At 50.6% G+C, this 17,443-nt stretch overlaps 1 protein-coding gene across 1 annotated transcript; it reads left to right on the top strand.

The window, feature by feature from the left end:
* Positions 1-216: 216 nt before the first annotated feature.
* ID1 (inhibitor of DNA binding 1) lies at positions 217-1,371 on the top strand. Its single transcript, XM_061125827.1, has 2 exons — positions 217-737; positions 909-1,371. Exons 1-2 carry the CDS (start codon positions 315-317, stop codon positions 948-950), a joined length of 465 nt encoding a protein of 154 aa, XP_060981810.1. The 5' UTR covers positions 217-314; the 3' UTR covers positions 951-1,371.
* Positions 1,372-17,443: the final 16,072 nt, after the last annotated feature.

Consider the following 17,443-nt stretch of genomic DNA (forward strand, 5'->3'; position numbering starts at 1 on the left):
CCCGCCTCCCACTCTCTCTTGTCTTGCGACTCGAGTCGCTTTTCCACGCGAGTGAGGGTGCTCTAGGAGAGCAGGAGGCGGGACCCAGAAGCCCTCCAGGCCACGCCCCTATGCCTTCCATTGGCTGTTTTTGAACATCTGAGCCCGCCCCCCAAGGAAGGGGCGGGGAGGCGCGCGGCATCCTTATAAAAGTCGGATAGGGGTACTCGAGCAGCGCTTTTGCACTGCCGTCTTTCTCGGGTTCCCAACTCCTTACCCCACTCCCGGCGTCCTTTTCCTCCTCCGTCCGCTACGTTTCTCCCGACGCCGGTATCATGAAGGTCGCCAGTGGCAGCGCCGCGGCCGCCGCGGGCCCCAGCTGCGCGCTGAAGGCCGGCAAGGCGGCGGGCGGCGCGGGCGAGGTGGTGCGCTGCCTGTCCGAGCAGAGCGTGGCCATCTCGCGCTGCGCGGGCGGCCCCGGGACGCGCCTGCCGGCCCTGCTGGAGGAGCAGCCGGTGAACGTGCTACTGTACGATATGAACGGCTGCTACTCGCGCCTCAAGGAGCTGGTGCCCACCTTGCCCCAGAACCGCAAGGTGAGCAGGGTGGAGATTCTCCAGCACGTCATCGACTACATCTGGGATCTGGAGTTGGAGCTCAACTCGGAATCCCACGTCGGGACCCCCGGGGGCCGGGGGCTCCCCGCCCGGGCTCCGCTCAGCACTCTCAACGGCGAAATCGGCGCCCTGGCGGCAGAGGTGAGGTCCAAGTTGGAGTAGATCACTTTTCTTTTACGGAAGAGGACACTTGAGGCTCAGAGCGGGAGGGGGTGCTTGACCCTATATTCGCCCCATCCTTTCGGGCACCTAGGTGCTCAAGGATGCCCAAGTAGATCGTTTAAAAACAACAACTCTTCTCTCTCTTCATAGGCGGCGTGTGTTCCAGCGGACGATCGCATCTTGTGTCGCTGAAGCGCCGCCCTTGGGAGCCGGCAGACCCCAGCCCCCCAGGGGGCGAGAGGAATAAGTGTTTCTGGTCCTTCCAGGCGCCTCGCCGGAGCTGGGAAGGAACAAGACCGATCGGCGGCCACCGGGGCGCTTGCAGGATCCAGCCCGGGTCTGGGGGACTGACAGGGCAGGCTGACCCTCCCTCCTCATCCACCAGCCACCAGAGACTTGGGGGAGTCCCCCCTCGCGTGTTTCTATTTTTTGAAAAGCGGACATTTAAAAAATGGTCACGTTTGGTGCTTCTCAGATTTCTGAGGAAATTAATTGCTTTGTATTGTATATTACAATGATCACCGACTGAGAATATTGTTTTACAATAGTTCTGTGGGGTGTTGCTTTCTTTTTTGGTTGTTGTTATTAAACAAATACTTTAGATGATGATAAAGCTTCAGTGACTTCTTGGATTGTTGGGAGGGACCTGGGCTGGTGGTGACCCCTGACCCTTTTCACAGCTGCTGCTGGGGGAGGGGAGGGAAGGCCACATCTGGACGGCCGCTCTTACCGACCTGAAATGAATGTTTCCGGTGTCTTTAAAATCTATTCTTCCCCCCCACCCCGCCCCATCCCTGGCCATTTCCCCGCTCCCCAGTGTCATAAAATTAAATCCTTCAGACTTTAGGGTTTCTCAAAGTGGTCATGGGGCCATCTGGGTCACCTGGGGAGGTTGTTAAATGCAGATCAACCTGCCAAGGCCCCCTCTGGGATGAAGAATATCAACAAGCCGGTTACTTGGGAGAACCGGGTCACTGGACCTGCATGTTGGCTTAAATGGGGGTAGTGAGAACCTCAGCTTGTCAGGGACAAGACTTCCAAGTTGCCCCATTCCCCAGGAGGAGGCGCCTATAAACCCTGGGCCACTAAACCCTGGATCCCAGCAGGCTGCCCCGGGGCTTCAGCTTTGTCCAAGTGGGTGAGCAAGTTGGCAGGACCAGACCAGTCACAGCTGCTGGGCCACCTGCTCTTGGGTCTGGACTCTGCCCCCTCACCCTGGCCAGGCTGTGCCAGCAGCCCAGGGCTCCTGTGTGGGCAATGAGGAAGAGTGGGCGAGTAAGTCCACAGCTCCTGAGCTGGAAAATGGTGTCCTTGGCAAGGACCTATCTGCCTGGACCTGTGTGTGGGTTTGTACTCATGGGGGAGTGCACATGAGTGTCTGGGCCTGTGTGACATGAGTGAACTGGTAGTTACCCTGAGGGGCTGGGTCATCTGTTGGTGTGCGGGCCTGGGGGTGTGGATGAAGATACACGTGGGGATGTGTGCAGAAGGGCAAATGTGAGCGCATGTGTTCTGCAGATAAGTGAGCCAACTCCAGCTGTTTGGGCTTGTGGGCTCTGCTGAAATGCATGGTGGCACCTCTGCCTGGATCTGGCTTGATGGTTGGGTGTGAGTGTCTGGGGACTGCAAAACTTCACTGGGTGTCTAAATGTGTTCTGTAGATTGGCTGGCATTCCTGGGTCTCTGCTGATCTGGGGATAGCGGTGAGGGGTAGGTAGCTTTTCATAGGCAAACCCTTCCTCAGAAGTTTAAGTACCAACTTTCAGGGCAATTGTTAGACCCCTGGGGACACCAACAGTCAGTATCCCTACCAGGCAGCTGCCAGGTATTACACAGGGAGAAACAGCCCCAGAAAGGGCAAAGAACTTGTCCCAGAGAGGGCAAGGACTGTTAATATATTTTGTCAATAAAATAAATAGCACCTACCACCACGAGCCTGACTCTCCTCTCAGCCGTTTACATAAAGGATTTTGTGGATCCTTGTGGAGCCAACAGCAGGATTGCGAATAACAATAACAATGAAGGCTGCCTATTGAGCACTAAGCCAGGTACCACCTCCTCCCCGAGCACATTCTAGACTTTATCAAAGGGAACAGTATTTGGAGGTAAATCGGATGCCTTCCTACTGCCCACCCAGCTCACTACGGGCTGCTGTTTGACAGCATCAACTTCCCAGAACTGCTGTAGAGAATAAATGAAATAGAGCACTTAGCATGCAGTGTTTGATAGCTGTAAATTATCATTATTAATTGTCGCCTGTACGTCCTTGGAGTGTCCTGAGTCACACGTGTGCACTCCCTCCCTCGCGCCCCCCTCCCAGCCGCCCACCCACCGGGCCGTGGGCGTGTCCCCGCGCGTACCCCCTCGCGGCAGGGCCCTTTTCCAGGGGAAGAAGGGGCTGTGCCGCGCCGGGGGTAGGCGGGCCACCTCCTCCCGCGTGCAGGCACACTCTGGCCTCCACGTTTCCCTCTTTTCCCCTTTGGCCCAGGCCCAGCCCATCTGGAGGCCGGCTCGGCGGCGGCCTGGGAGCGTTTCCATCAGCTGGGCCCGAGGAATGCGGAGCTATTTAACCTGAGCATCCCCAGGTGTACGGAGGCGCCTGGCTGTCTGGGGCCCGCCGCCTTTGGCACGGCCGCGCTAGACAAACAGCGAGCCGCCCCCGCCCTGCCCCTCCGCCCGCAGCTGCAGCCGGGCCTGGGAACGGGCGGGCGCCGGCGGCTTGCATAAGAGGCTCGGGCCCCGCGCAGGGAGGGGGCGAGGGGGGGACGGGGCCGCCGCGGGGTGGGGGGTTGTGAGAGCTAGAGGGTGTGTGTGCACGTGTGTGCGTGCATGTGTGCTGCACACAAGACCCTGCTCCTTTTGGGCCGCCGCTTGGGAAATCATTAACTCCTTAACTGTGTTGGACAGGGCGCGGCAGGAGCTGGGTGGGGGGAAGGCCGCAGAGAAAAACCGGGACAAAGTTCCTTGCACGCTGGACCTTGCCTCTCCAAGACTGTGGGCCCCAAGACCTAAAGGATATTTTTTTTTCTTTAACAGACACTTTTAGAGCGCTTATTATGTGCGGGTACTATACTAAACTCTTAAAATTAATTTGGTTAATCCTACTCACAGCCGTCTGGGGGCAGTGCTGTCATATACTCATTTTAATAATAGCGACGACAGCAGCACAATAGTAATGGGAAGATAAACGTTTTAGTAGGTGGGCTGGTAGAACACAGCCTCTGAAGCAGCCTGGAAGCTTCCCAGGCTGGCAAGGAGAAGGCTGGGAAGGGAGGCCCTTCCCTGGAGGCTTCACCTGTCTTAGCCTCCACTTTCTCATCTGGGAAATGGGCTCCAGAACCTCAGCCTCAGGGATCCATTGAAGGGCTGCAGATGGAAAGCTTGGCACCAGGACTGGCTCCCTGTAGACTCTAAGGTACATGTTGGTGTAAAGCCCTTACCAAGGGGGTTGACTCATGAGCCCGTTAGGCGTGTAAACCCACTGCTAGTCCTACTTTTCAGATGAGAAAAGGGAGACCTTGGAGAGGTGAAGTGACCCACACGAGGCCACGTGGGAATTCTGACTTAAACTTTCTGGAAACTTAGCTTCTGAGGGGCTGCACTTTTCCCACAAGAGGTCCAGTCTAGCTTTTTCGTCTTATTTCCAATTTAAATCACACCAGGTCATTACGTATGCTTGTTTTAAATGCGTAAACTGGAAAAATGCAAGGCATAATATATATCCCAATTTTTGCAACTTATGTTTTGCTTAATTTTAAAAAATCTTAACAAGAGCCTAGAAAAATAGAACTCGCCCAGGCTCTCTTGTCCTCTAAGAGGTCCTAGGCCAGGTCCCATGTGACCTGGCTCTGAGAGGACAGTGGCGCAGCGGTGTACAGGTCTTGAACCCGGTAGAGACCAACCGAACTGTGGACACATCTGCTTGAGGGACGCCTGGTGGCTGAGGGATCACTAGGCTCTGACCTCTGGGTGCACATGCCCCTCTCCACAAGGATCAAGGGGGTTTCGTGGGCAAACACCAACCTTATACCTGCCAATCTGAGTCACTCAGACCTCAGAGTGCTCCTGGAGCCCCTTTCCCTACCCCATTGCCTCCTGAGACTAAGACTCAAGGGTGAAACCTTTCCTCATACCAGCTATTCTTATTGAGGCCTAGGGACTGTGCCCAGGGAGGGCTCCCCACTGTCCAGGTCACAGGCTGCAAGGCTTTCTAATGACAGGCAGGCCTGGGAGCCCAGCCTGGCTGCCAGAGGGAAAGGAGGTGAGTCATGGCCCAGCCAGGGTCCAGGCTCTGCTTTCCGGGAAAGGGAAGGGAAGGGAAGAGAGGAAATCAAAAGGCCTGGAGGCACACAAGGGGGCGGGCCGTTCTTATCTTCCCGGGACCCACCCTGGCTGGTGCTTCCTGACCCAACTCTTGCAAAATTGGTTTCCCAGCGATGCCCCCAAGAGAGGCGCCATGGGCCTTACAGGGTTGCATCAGAGCCTTGTGCAAGGGCTAGCTGACGGGGAGGGCGGTGGCTGCAGGCCAAGAGCAGGCAAGGGAAGGCAGACTCAGATTCTAGGCCCAGTGCCACGTCTCACGGACACTTGCCACCTCCCTGGACCTCAGCATCCTTACCTTTAAAATGGGTTGTCACAGTCACTGTTCTGAGGTTTCAGTGACATCATCCTTGGCCCACCCACTCTTCAAGCCCCACCCAGGCCAGGCCTCGGTCATCCCTACCTGGAAAACTGTACCAGCCCCAACTGGTTCATTCAGCGAACACAGTTGGCTCTTGAACAACATGGGTTTGAACTACACTGGGGTTCACTTATAAGCGGATGTTTTTCAATAGTAAATATTATAGGACTGGGTTTCCCAGGTGGCGCTAGTGGTAAAGAATCTGCCTGCCAGTGCGGGAGAGGAAGGTTTGATCCCTGGGTCGGGAAGATCCCCTGGAGGAGAGCATGGCAACCCACTCCAATATTCTTGCCTGAGAAATTCCATGGACAGAGGAGCCTGGCGGGCTACAGTGCATGGGATCGTGAAGAGTTGGACCCAACTGAGCACACACACGTAGGACCACACGGATGTGGGGTTGTTGGATGAAACCACTGATGCAGAAGCATGGATACAGAACCCAGGATAAGATGGCCTGACTATAAATTTTATGCAAGTTTTCACTGCATAGGGTTGGTGTCCCTAACCCATGCATTGTTCAAAGGGTCAACTGTAGTTACAAAATTTCTACATATGCTTGGAGTGGGTTGCAGAAGCTAAGAATTTAAATAAAAATCCATGCCCTCTTGAAACATTCCTGGTAGAAGAAGACAGACAGTAAGTAAATATGCATAAGCATAATCAGAGGTGGATTTACCCTGAAAAAACTGAAGCTTAAACTTCAAGCCAAAGAGCTCTAGCAGTGAGGTGGTTTTGTGTGTGTGTGTGTGTGTGAAAAAGTGTAAGTGTTAGTTGCTCAGTCATTTCAGACTCTTTACAACCCCATGGACTTCTCTGTCCAGGCTTCTCTGTTCATGGAGTTCTCTAGGTAAAAATACTGGAGTGGGTAGCCATTCCCTTCTCCAGGGATCTTCCCGACCCAGGGATCGAACCCAGGTCTCCTGCATAGCTGGTAGACTTTACGGTCTGAGCCACTGTGTTTGTAAAATGTGCAAGATGTGCCTAGATTGCAAAAATCTAGGCCCCACAACACTTAGCCTCCCCTGTATAGGATTCAAGCTTGAAGGTAAGGCTGCTGGAAGGGATGCAGAACCATATCTAACTCAGCTGTTCGTTTTTTCAACATGAGACCCTCGCCCACGCCCCCACCCTCGCCTCCCCAGCTCCGATTGCACAGCAAACCTGGGCGCCCTGCCGATCTCCAGCCTTCCTCGGACCACTAGCGCCCCCTCCCGGGAAGATTTGGAAATGCGCTAGCGCCCGCGAGAAATCAGGCCTGAGTCCTGAGGGCTGCGAAGGCTGGTGCCTTTGCGACCTCTAGTGGACTATCGGGAAACTGCACCCAGAGCTGTGAGTGTCTTAAAAGTGTGTTCGTCTCTCTCAGCCAAGTCCGACTCTTTGAGACGTCATGGGCTGTAGCTCACCAGGCTCCTCTGTCCACGGGATTCTCCAGGCAAGAATACTGGAGTGGGTTGCCATTTCCTTCTCCAGGGAATCTTCCCGACCCAGGGATCCAACCTGGTTCTCCCGTATTACAGGCAGATTCTTTACTCTTTGAGCCACCAGGGAAAACCCTGAGTGTCTTGGAAGAGTTATTTCTGTATCTGGCATGTGACTGTATGTCTGTATATGTGTATACAGCAGGCGACGAATCAAAAAATCACCACCCTCAGCTCCTGCTCTGATCAGGGCCTTAGCTACTCTTTCCCCTATTCTCTCATCTTTGCTGTATGTCAGCCCCCTCCGAGCCTCATTATCTCGTCCACAAGAGGAGGAGATTTTAGGCAAATTCTTGACCTTTAAAAAAATTGTAAAATGTATTTTACACACAAAAGGGTACATATCAAGAATGCATACAGTTTAAAGACAATAGTAAACACTTAGGTACCAGCCACCCTGCTTAAGAAGTAGAATATTAAATCTTTCACTGCCCCTCTGAGTAGAATCCCCACTCTCCTTGTAAGATGTTGTCACTATTCAGAACCTCGTGTTATTTAATCATTTGTATTTTATATAAATAGAATCATACTGAAAAATAAATACATGGAATCATACTGTGTGTAGTTTTCTACACTTGCTTTTCGCATGCAACATAAATTTCATTAGAGCCATCCATACTGATGTGTGGTCTTAGGTCACTCATTTCTCGCTGCATATGGTATTCTGTAATGTGATTCATGTACCCAGTCCCCTACTGATGGACCTGTGGGTCGTTTCATGGTTTTTGCTGTTATCAGCAGGACTGTTCTGGGTGCCCTCATGCAGGTCTCCCAGTGAAGCCGTGTGTGAAGCGGTGAGATGGCTGCATCACAGGGCATATAGTTTAAATGCCGCTAGGTTGGACTGGAGTCTATTCTGATTAAATAGAGGAGTCCAAACCTGGAGGCCCCTTCCTTATCACTTAACCCAACACACTCACTCTAAGAGGTAAGAAAAGGAAAACCCAGAGGCCTTAAGTGACTTGCCCAGAGTCCCCAACCTTGGTCTCTCAGGCTAAGATCACAACTGAGGAAGCAATTTTGGGCGTGGGCGAGGAGAACATATTTCGTTCCCATTTTGACGATTAGCAAAACTCATTAAAATTGTCCTCTGGCCTGGTTTTAGAATTCTGGACAAAGTAGAAACAAGGATACTCCTTGAAAACTGTTCCACGGATACACACACACACACATACACATTTACTCCATGTCCAAGTACTGCCAATTCTAACCCCTGAATGTATCCCCAAGCCATACATTTCCACCCATCCCCCTGGTTTCCATCATCTCTCACCTGGGCATTGCAGTAACCTCTTCATTGGTTTCCCTGCTTCTAGCATTGTCCCCCCAACTCCAACCCCATTCTCCACATGGCAGCCAGAGACATCGTTCTAAAATGTAGGCAGAACACATTACTTGCCTGCTTAAAAGTCTCCTGTGCCTTCCAGTTGCTCTTAAAATAAGGTCCTAACCCTGTACCACGGCTCGTAAGGCACAGTGAGGCCTGGCTCCTGTCTGCGTCCATCCTGCTTCTCACCTGCACCCGCCTCACTGACCTCCTATCACTTTGGTTACCTTCCGGTTACCCTTCCCCATCTAGGAGGCCTTTGCATGAGCAGAGCCTGCTGCCTGCAATTCTGTGCCGCGCAAAAAGCCTTCTCGTTACTCAGGTCTCAGCCCAAACGTCCCCTCAGAGGATGTTTCTTCCCTGACCATACCACCTCCTTCCTTTCTTTCTGTTTTTTTGGCCACTCCACTTACAGGATCTTTGTTCCCTGACCAGAGATTGAAAACACCGGGCCCTTGGCAGTGAAAGTACAGCGTCCTGATCATCGGACTACCAGGGAATTTCCACCATCTCTCTCTCTTTTTTTTTGAAGTATAGTCGATTTACAAAGTTCTGCCAATATCGGTTGTACAGCAAAGTGACTCAGTCACACACATGTATACATTCATTTTTTAATACATTCATTTTTAATATTCTTTTCCATTATGGTTTATCACAGGATATTGAATATAGTTCCCTCTGCTATACAGTAGGTCCTGGCTTCCCACCATCTCCTTTCATTCTCTGCCTTTCACCCTGTTTTTTGTTTCCTTCTTAGCACCATTCATATTCATAACTGTCCTTGGGGAAAGTTGCTGAAGCTCTCTGGACTTGTGGCACTGAGAACAACTTATCCTTGTGGCATTTTTTTTTTAAATGGCCACTGTTAGTCCTTCCATCGAAAGGTGGGTCTCTGTTCCCTCCCTGTGAATCTAGACGGGATTCTGTGACCGTTTCGACTAACATTTTATAGGAAGTAATGCTACATGACTTCAGCGGCTATATCATGAAAGGCCAGCTTCTGTCTGGTTCTCCTGGAGCGCTGGCTCTGGAGGGAGCAGCCGCCAGGTAAACCTGCCGTGAGACTGTCCAGCTGACAAGGCCATGCGCAGGCACTCCTGAAGACACTGCTAGCTGAGCTCAGCCATCCAGTCATTCAGGTCTGTGTGAAGCTGTCTTGGATCCTCCGGACTAATCTGTTGGTCAGCAGGGTCCCACTGAGTGACCACGGATGATGCCACAGGGAGCAGAAGAATTGCCCAGTTGCCCAGCCAAGTCCTGCCTTAATTTCTGATCCACAGAGTCTGTAAGAAGTAAGGAAATGGCTATTGTTTTTAAGTCACAAAGTTTTGGAGTATTTGTTACCAAATGGTATAAAACCAAAGCAATCTTGTGTGCTTGTTTCCTTGTTTATTGCGTCTCCTTTCTCTAGGATGGGTGTTCCATGGGCTGCCTTATTCTCTGCTGTGTGACTACTGCCCAGCACAAAGCCTGGCAAACAGTGGTGCTTGGTAAATACTTGTTGAATAAATGACAGCGTGGATGAATAGATGTATGCACGGTACCCTCAGCTCGAGCTCCATTCTCCCTGCTGGGTGGGGTTTTGGGGACAATCCTATGGATATCTTGGCACTGGGAAGGGGGCACCCAAGCTCCTGCCACCCCCTGGCAGCCAGCTACCTAGCACTGGAAGGGGGTACTTAGAGTTGCTTTGGTCCCCAAAGCCCACTAGGGCATGAGGGCCTCTCCAGTAATTGTCCACCCACCTGGACCTCTCTTCTATGGTCCAGCCTCTGGACTTTGCATAAGTTCCTTCCAATATATCTTTCAAGCCTCCTTCATCTGAAGTCATCTCCTCCCGAAATTGGTCCAGTTTGGGAACGCTCCTCAGGCTGTCTACCTGACCTCCAGAAACAAGTACCCTCAACTGCTTATTGGCTGCAGACAATTCCAGGAATTTCTCTTAAGATCATTCCTGCCCCATGCCTGCAGAACACCTCCTTGCTCCATATCGTCATCTCCCAAGGAGCACTCACAGCCCTTTCTCCCATAACTCAGTCCTCTGACATCAGCCCCATCCCAAGATACCTCAGCTGGCTGTTTTGCTGCCAGGATCTCATTTCAATGTCTCCACAATCCAGTGAGGTCAGATTCATAATCATCTCACTTTATGAAGAAGAAAGCTGAGATTCCAAGAGGAAAAACAGGTTCCAGGTACATGACTGGCAAGTACTCTTCTGGGATCCAATTCATCACCGTCATCATCATGACTATAATTTCTTAAAGTACTGACTGGAAAGGTAAGCAGATTCTTCACCATCTGAGCCACCAGGGAAGCCCTAATGATCCACTGAAGGATGCTAAATGTAATGGGTCAAACTTTAAGCAGAAATGGGATATTTTCACAGTTTCAAAGTATCTCCCTTAATGTATTTAATAATTACAAAGAGTAAAATATTAATTTTAGTATCAATCCAACAGATGCTACCCTAGACAGGTGATCAAGGTGATATTACCAGTTAAACATATCAACCTCGAAAAGTCCTGGGGGAGGGCAGTGCACAGAGGAAAGCATACCTCAGTTCTCTGGTGTTTTCCCCCCAAAAATGCATAACCTCAATATGATCATAAGAAAACCTCAGACAAGCCCACACTGATGGACATTCTACAAAAGAGCTGGCTAGCACTCTTCAAATGTGTCAAGACCATAAAAAAGATGGAAAGATTGAGGAACTGTCACAGATCAGAGGGGACTAAGGAGACATGACAACCGAATGGGATCCTCCCGGCACTGAATTCCAGGACAGAAAAAGAACATTAATAGGCAAACGGTGAAACCTAAATGACTTCTGTTGTTGTAACTTTAGTTAATGGTAATGAACCGAGGTTAATTTCATAGTTCTGATAAGGGTTCTATTATTATGTAAGACGTTGACAAAAGGGAAAGCTGGGAGAAGGACATACGGGAACTCAGTACTATTTTTGTAACTTCTGTAAGTCTAAAATTTCTGTAACTTCTGTAAGTCTAAAATTACCTCAAAAGGAAGGAAAAAAAAAAACCCTTAAGGAGGGAGAATGAAGGCTAAGCTAAAATAAGCCTCCTACAGCCCATCTCTCCCACTTGTTACAACTGAAAACTCTGGACAAATTTTAAAAAAAAGCAACTACTTAAGAAAGAAGATGGTAAAGTAAATAAAAGAGAGCAGATTGAGTGAAAAGTCAAAATTCGAGGAATAACCCACAAAGCAGGTGAGTGAAAACTCTCTACCAGGTGAGTTTCCTGGTAAATTTTTTTCCTGTATCTTCTTGCTTAGAGCCAGGATACTTTAAATCAGGAAACCACGCATCTGATATAGGCAGCACACACTCCCACAGAGAAGCCCAGCATTCTGGTCAGAGAAGAGGAAAAATGGACCTGCAGAAGCTGGAGAGTATAAGGAAACTCCTTATTATTTCTTTTTATTTAATCATTGCTCTCAACTAGCCCTGCTGCAGGGCAACCCTATTCTGCTCTACAGTTCCAATGCCTTTGAGAGAAAAGTTTGAGAAAACCCACTCCCTGGAGAAAAGAACTTGGAAAAGAACCCCTGAGTGTAAATAGTGTGGGGCAAATCTTCATTTTTTTTGTCTTTTGGTTTTTTGATGCTTTGCTCTGAGGGTAAGCCCAGTGGTGAGGAATTGTATGACAGTGCTGGTGGTTAGAATTCTGAGAGAACTTCATGTTTCTGACCAGAGGACCAGAAAAACAGGCCTGTGGAGCCAGAGAATGTACATATAATCCTGGCAACGAGAGAATGGATAAAGGAAATCCTCCAATTCTGTGTTGAACCAGCACAAGTCCTGGGCTCAACCCCAAGCTGAGCCTGTGTGGAAGACACCCTCAGAAGGGTGAGAAAATCTTTTGAGTATTGATACCATGTAAACCACTGCCCAAATTCCAGACTAACCTTTACATCAGGTAGAACCAAACCACATAAGAAAGCTTTGAAAGTAAAACTGATACTAGAATCACTGCCTGTAGAAGGTGACAAAGAACATGCAGTCTGAACCTATCCAATTTTGCCTGCTACTAAAAAAAAAAAAAAAAAAAATTCCAGAGGCTTTTACCAGTACCTAGATTCTCATAAGATAATATTGAAAATGTCCAGGATGCAATACAAAGTAAGGCACATCCAACCAATTCTCAAAGCAAAAGACAATCAGTAGATTCCAACCATGAAAAGACCCAGATGTTGGGATTGTCAGACAGAGACTTCAAAGCAACTATTATAACTGTACACTGTGAGGGGAAAATGGATACTTTAGAATGAATGGGAAAACAGACGTTCTCAGCAGAGGAATAAAAAACATTTAAAAAGACCAAAAAACAGGCAGTGTTGGTCAAAAAGTACAAAGCCTCCGTAACACAAGACCAACAAGTTCTGGAGAGCTATACAGCGCAGGACCTGTAGTTAATATTGTTTTGTAGACTTAAAGACTTGCTGAAAAGGTAGACCTTATGTTAATCGCTCTTATCACAATAAGGACATCAATATTTTTTGTGGGGGGAAGGCAGGAGGAAACTTTTGGAGGTGATAGATAAATTTATGACCTTGATTATTGTGGTGAAGGTTTCAGGGGTGCATTCTTAGCTTCAAACTCATCAAATCATATACATTAAATATCTGTAACTTTCTGTATGTCAATTATACCTTAACAAAATGATTTTCAAAAGAATCATTGAATTATACTAAAAAAATCCTAAAAGGGTCAAACGACCAAATGGCAATTTTAGAACATAAGAAATAAAATATCTCACATCTTAAAAATGTACAGGATAGTCTCAATAGTAAAGAGAGGTGACAAAGGAAAGACTCAATAAACCTGAAGCTAGATCAACAGAAGTGGTCCAATCTAAAGAGGAGAGAATATTTAAAAAACTGAACAGACTTACAGACATGTGGGGAAATATCAAAAGATTTAATATGCATGTCATTTCTGTACCCTTAAAGATGCAAAAAAAAAATTTTTAAGATGCCTTAAAATTTCTCAAATTGGGTGAAAAACTTAAATTTACAGATTCAAGAAAACGTGGTCGCTCACACAGTAAAGAATCTGCCTGCAGTGCAGGAGACTTGGGTTTGATCCCTGGGTCTGGAAGATCCCCTGGAGAAGGGAATGGCAATCTACTCCAGTATTCTTGTCTGGGAAATCCCATGGACAGAGGAGCCTGGTGCGCTACAGTCCATGGGGTCACAAAGAGTCAGACACAACTTAGTAACTGAATAGCAAATATTGATTCCAAATAACATTTGGTTACGGTTCCAGTTACTACTGTTGCATGACAAGCCACCTGAAAACAGTGTGTAAAACAGCTGTCTGATGTTAATGGATTCTGTGGGTCAGGAATTCAGAAAGGTTACAGCAGAGGTGTCCCATAATGTCTGGGACCTTAGCTGGGAAGACGCAATGGCTAAAGGGGACTTGGTAGCTAGGGACTGGGATTGTCTGAAGATGTACATGGCTAGAAGGCTGTAGGCTGGCACCTCAGCTGGGCTGCAGTCAGACCACAGACAAATGACTTCTCCATATGTACATCTCCACATGGGTTAATTTGGCTTCCTCGTGGCATGGTGGCTAGGTTTTAAGAGAGTATCCTGAGAGAGTCCATGGCATCTTATGATCCAGCTTTGGAAGTCACACAGCATCACTTTTACCATGTCCTATGTTTAAGGCTGTCAAAAAGGTGCATTCAGCTTCAGGGAATGGGGACACAGATGCCACCATTTGATGACAAGAGGGTCCAGGTCACATTGTAAAGAGAGCATGTGGAATTGGAGATACTGTTAAAGCCACAATAATCGAGATGCTTGTTTGTAGACCATAGTCTAAGCCTGTGGGTGAGAAGTGAGGTGTGTTGCTCCAATAAGGCCTTCTTGCGTGGAAACATGCAAGTGGGAATAAATTGAGAGGAGCATTTTGGCAGAGGGAGGCGCAGTTACAAAGGCCCCGCCGTGAGCAAGAGTGGAGTGTGTTCCAAGAACTGAAGGCCAGCATGCTTGCAGTGTGAAGGGAGAGAAGGAGAAGTTGATGAGGAGGCTCCATTTGTGGAGTTTGGCAGAGGGAACCTTAAATATCAGGTTAAGGAGGTTCCTGGAAGGCCAGTGAGTGGTGGTGGAGGCTAAAGGATACCAAGAGGCTGTCCCCACAAAGGCTGGGCCACATAAGGGGGCCTATCCCCATGACCATGAGACTGGTGAGTTTGAGATCAGGACATAGGCCAAGGCCCCTTACGCCCTGCCCTGTGAACCCTCCGTTTGGCCTGTGGTACAGAAGGCCCTGGAAGGTCAGGATCAGAAGCTGAAGACCATTCCACATTAGTGTGGGGCCCACATTAGTGTGGATCCCAGATCCACTGGGATCTGAAGGGACCAATGCCTACCCTGGAGTTGATTTGACACCCTGCACCCTGCACCACCAGGATCCCACTGCTGCAGCCCTTTGCCAAGTGGGACTGTTCTCTGGTGGTCAGAGCAGAGCACTGGGCTGGACCTCAAGGCAATATTCACACTGCCCATAGCTCCATCCAGAGCTTGGCTTATATATCACAGTCATGGGTGCCTCTCAGAGAAGCCCCGCTTTCAGTTTAGTTCGATCACTCAGTCATGTCTGACTCTATGTGACCCCATGGACTGCAGCTTGCCAGGCTTCCCTGTGCATCACCAACTCCCAGAGCTTGCTCAAATTCATGTTCATCGAATCAGTGATGCCATCCAATCATCTCATCCTCTGTCATCCCCTTCTCTTCCTGCCTTCAATCTTTCCCATCATCAGGATCTTTTCCAGTGAGTCAGTTCTTCGCATCAAGTGGCCTAAGTATTGGCGTTTCAGCTTCAGCATCAGTCCTTTCAAAGAATATTCAGGACTGATCTCATTTAGGATGGACTGGTTGGATCTCCTTGCAGTCCAAGGGACCCTCAAGAGTCTTCTCCAGCACCACAGTTCAAAAGCATCAATTCTTTGGCACTCTGCTTTCTTTATGGTCCAGCTCTCACATCCATACATGACTACTGGAAAAACCATAGCTTTGACTATACGGACCTTTGTTGGCAAAGTAATATCTGCTTTTTAGTATGCTGTCTATATTTGTCACTGCCATGGGTGCCTCTCAGAGAAGCCCCCACTTAGACCATCGCATTCACCCTCCTGGTCCCCAAGCAGAGCTTGGGTGTGATTGGCCTTACAGAAATGTGGAAACCAAGGCCATGGAGGCAGTCAGGAAGGGGGCTGAACCCAGCAGAGGATGGATCTGGGACTAGAAGCCCAGCAGTGGGCCTCCCAAGCGCTCAGTTTCACTGCCCCTAATATTAACCTCGGGGTCCTTTGCATGTCGTTTGTATACACCTGCCCAGCTCACAGGTGGTGGTGATGAGGACCCAGGATCCTAGGCCCCAGGATTCCAAAACAGCAAGTTCTGACCAAACCCCACCCTCACGCCCCATCTCCTGGCTCAAGGCGAGTTCAGGTGCCCTTCCTGCGCCCAGAGTGTGAGGGCCTCGGTGCCTCGGTGCCCGATAGGGGAACGCCTTCGCCTACTCTGCTTCTGCGATGATCGCCTGGAACGTGGGGTCTCCAGCTTGCACCTCAAGGACCACCTGGTGGGGGGAAGGACCTGAGCAGGCTGGAGGGGGCGGGGCCCCAGGGATCAAAGGGGCGGGCCAGTGGGACAGTCGGCGCGAGGCGCGAGCGGCGCGCCCCGGAGGGGAATGGCAGGCCGGGCAGGGCCTCGGGGGCGGATCTGGGGAAGGAGGCGGGGCACTACGGAAGGGGCTTGAGTGACTGACAGGGTGGGGGCGTGACTGGCGCCTGCTGCGGAGACTGCAGTGAGGGGGTGTTTCCGCAGATGACCGAAAAAACAAGGCGGGAGCCAGGGCGAGGGTTTAGCGAGTCTTGGGAAGGCAGTGCCAGAATGACGGACTGGCCAAGGGGCTGGCCCGGGCTGAGCGATTAAGGACGAGCCTCAGGGTAGGGGCGGGGTCGACGGGCTGGGACAGGGCTGGAGACGGTGGAATGCTAGCCTATGAGGTAGAGTCCAAAAGAGTGGGCACGAAGACTGCCCGAGGGACTAGGGAAGGATGACTGGCAGCTCCAGGACGGGAAAGGAGGGAGGAGACGACGGGCGTAGGTGAGTAGTGTGAGAGACAAGACAGGTGGCAGGACCTGGAATAAAGGCCGCTTATAGGTGGGGCCAAGGGGCCATGAGTGACAACCGGTTGTCACTCATGGCCCCTTGGGATCGGCCTCAAACATCTCCCCTGCAACTCTGAGAGGAATTGCTCTTCCAACTGAACATCTAGGGCTTCGTGCATTTCATGCCCCAGGTGTGGTGCAGAGACATCAGACCTGCCGGAAGGAGGTTTCCATCTTCCAGGCCACCGGTCCCAATGAAATCCAGCCAAGGGCGTTCACCTGCTTCCGACTGCACCATGTGGGTCTTTCCTAGGACCCGGAAACCCGCCACTAGCGATTGTCTCCGTGGTAGCCCTGGTTCGGCGTCGGTTCTGACTCGGCCCGCCTGTCCGCAGTTGCAGAAGCGCTGTCTGGACTGCTTCCTGGTGTATCTCCGGGTCTTCGAGCGATGATCTCCGAGCCTGCGCTGCTGCCCGGAGCCGCCCGGGGCCCTGAAGGCCTCAGTGTTCCGGAATTACAGTGTCTGCTGGGAGTTGGCGCGTCAGCAGGCATTCCACCTGGAGAGAAGGATAGGGATCGGCTCTTTGTCGTGACCACGCCTCTCTGTTCACTGGCCCCTCCCTCCGCCCAGATGGCCCCACCCACTTAGTGCCACCGCCCCTGCTCTTCCCTGGCACCCCTCTAACTCGCAGTCCCGGCCCTTAAGGATAAACTCCGTCCACTCCTACTCTCAGGCTCCAGCTACCCGCCATCTCCCGCCCAGTCCTTGGCCTCGTCCCGCGTGCTTCCCGTCCCAGGCTCCCCATATTCAAACGGCTCCAGGAGCTCCCCAGGGGCTGGGAATACGAGTCCGCGATGCTTTGTCCAACACAACAGCTCTTCCTACTTTCGCCTTCGGGTGCTTTCTCGGTACCTCCTCTGGGCTGGGAGAATGAAGGTGGTCCTGCATGAAGTCTGAATTGGGCGAGGGGAGACGGTCGTACCAATGGGATGCTGAGATCGTGGCTCAGGTGCTTGTGTCTGGGCAGAATCTCAGGGGCTCCCTGAATCT

Source organism: Dama dama, chromosome 23 (assembly GCF_033118175.1).
Source record: "Dama dama isolate Ldn47 chromosome 23, ASM3311817v1, whole genome shotgun sequence".
NCBI classification, from domain to species: Eukaryota; Metazoa; Chordata; class Mammalia; order Artiodactyla; family Cervidae; genus Dama; species Dama dama.

Excerpts from the sequence above, each read along its gene's own strand:
- ID1 (XM_061125827.1), top strand. The coding sequence starts at position 315 with ATGAAGGTCGCCAGTGGCAGCGCCGCGGCCGCCGCGGGCCCCAGCTGC. Across the intron at positions 738-908 it reads TCGGCGCCCTGGCGGCAGAG|GCGGCGTGTGTTCCAGCGGA; the intron begins GTGAGGTCCAAG and ends CTCTCTTCATAG.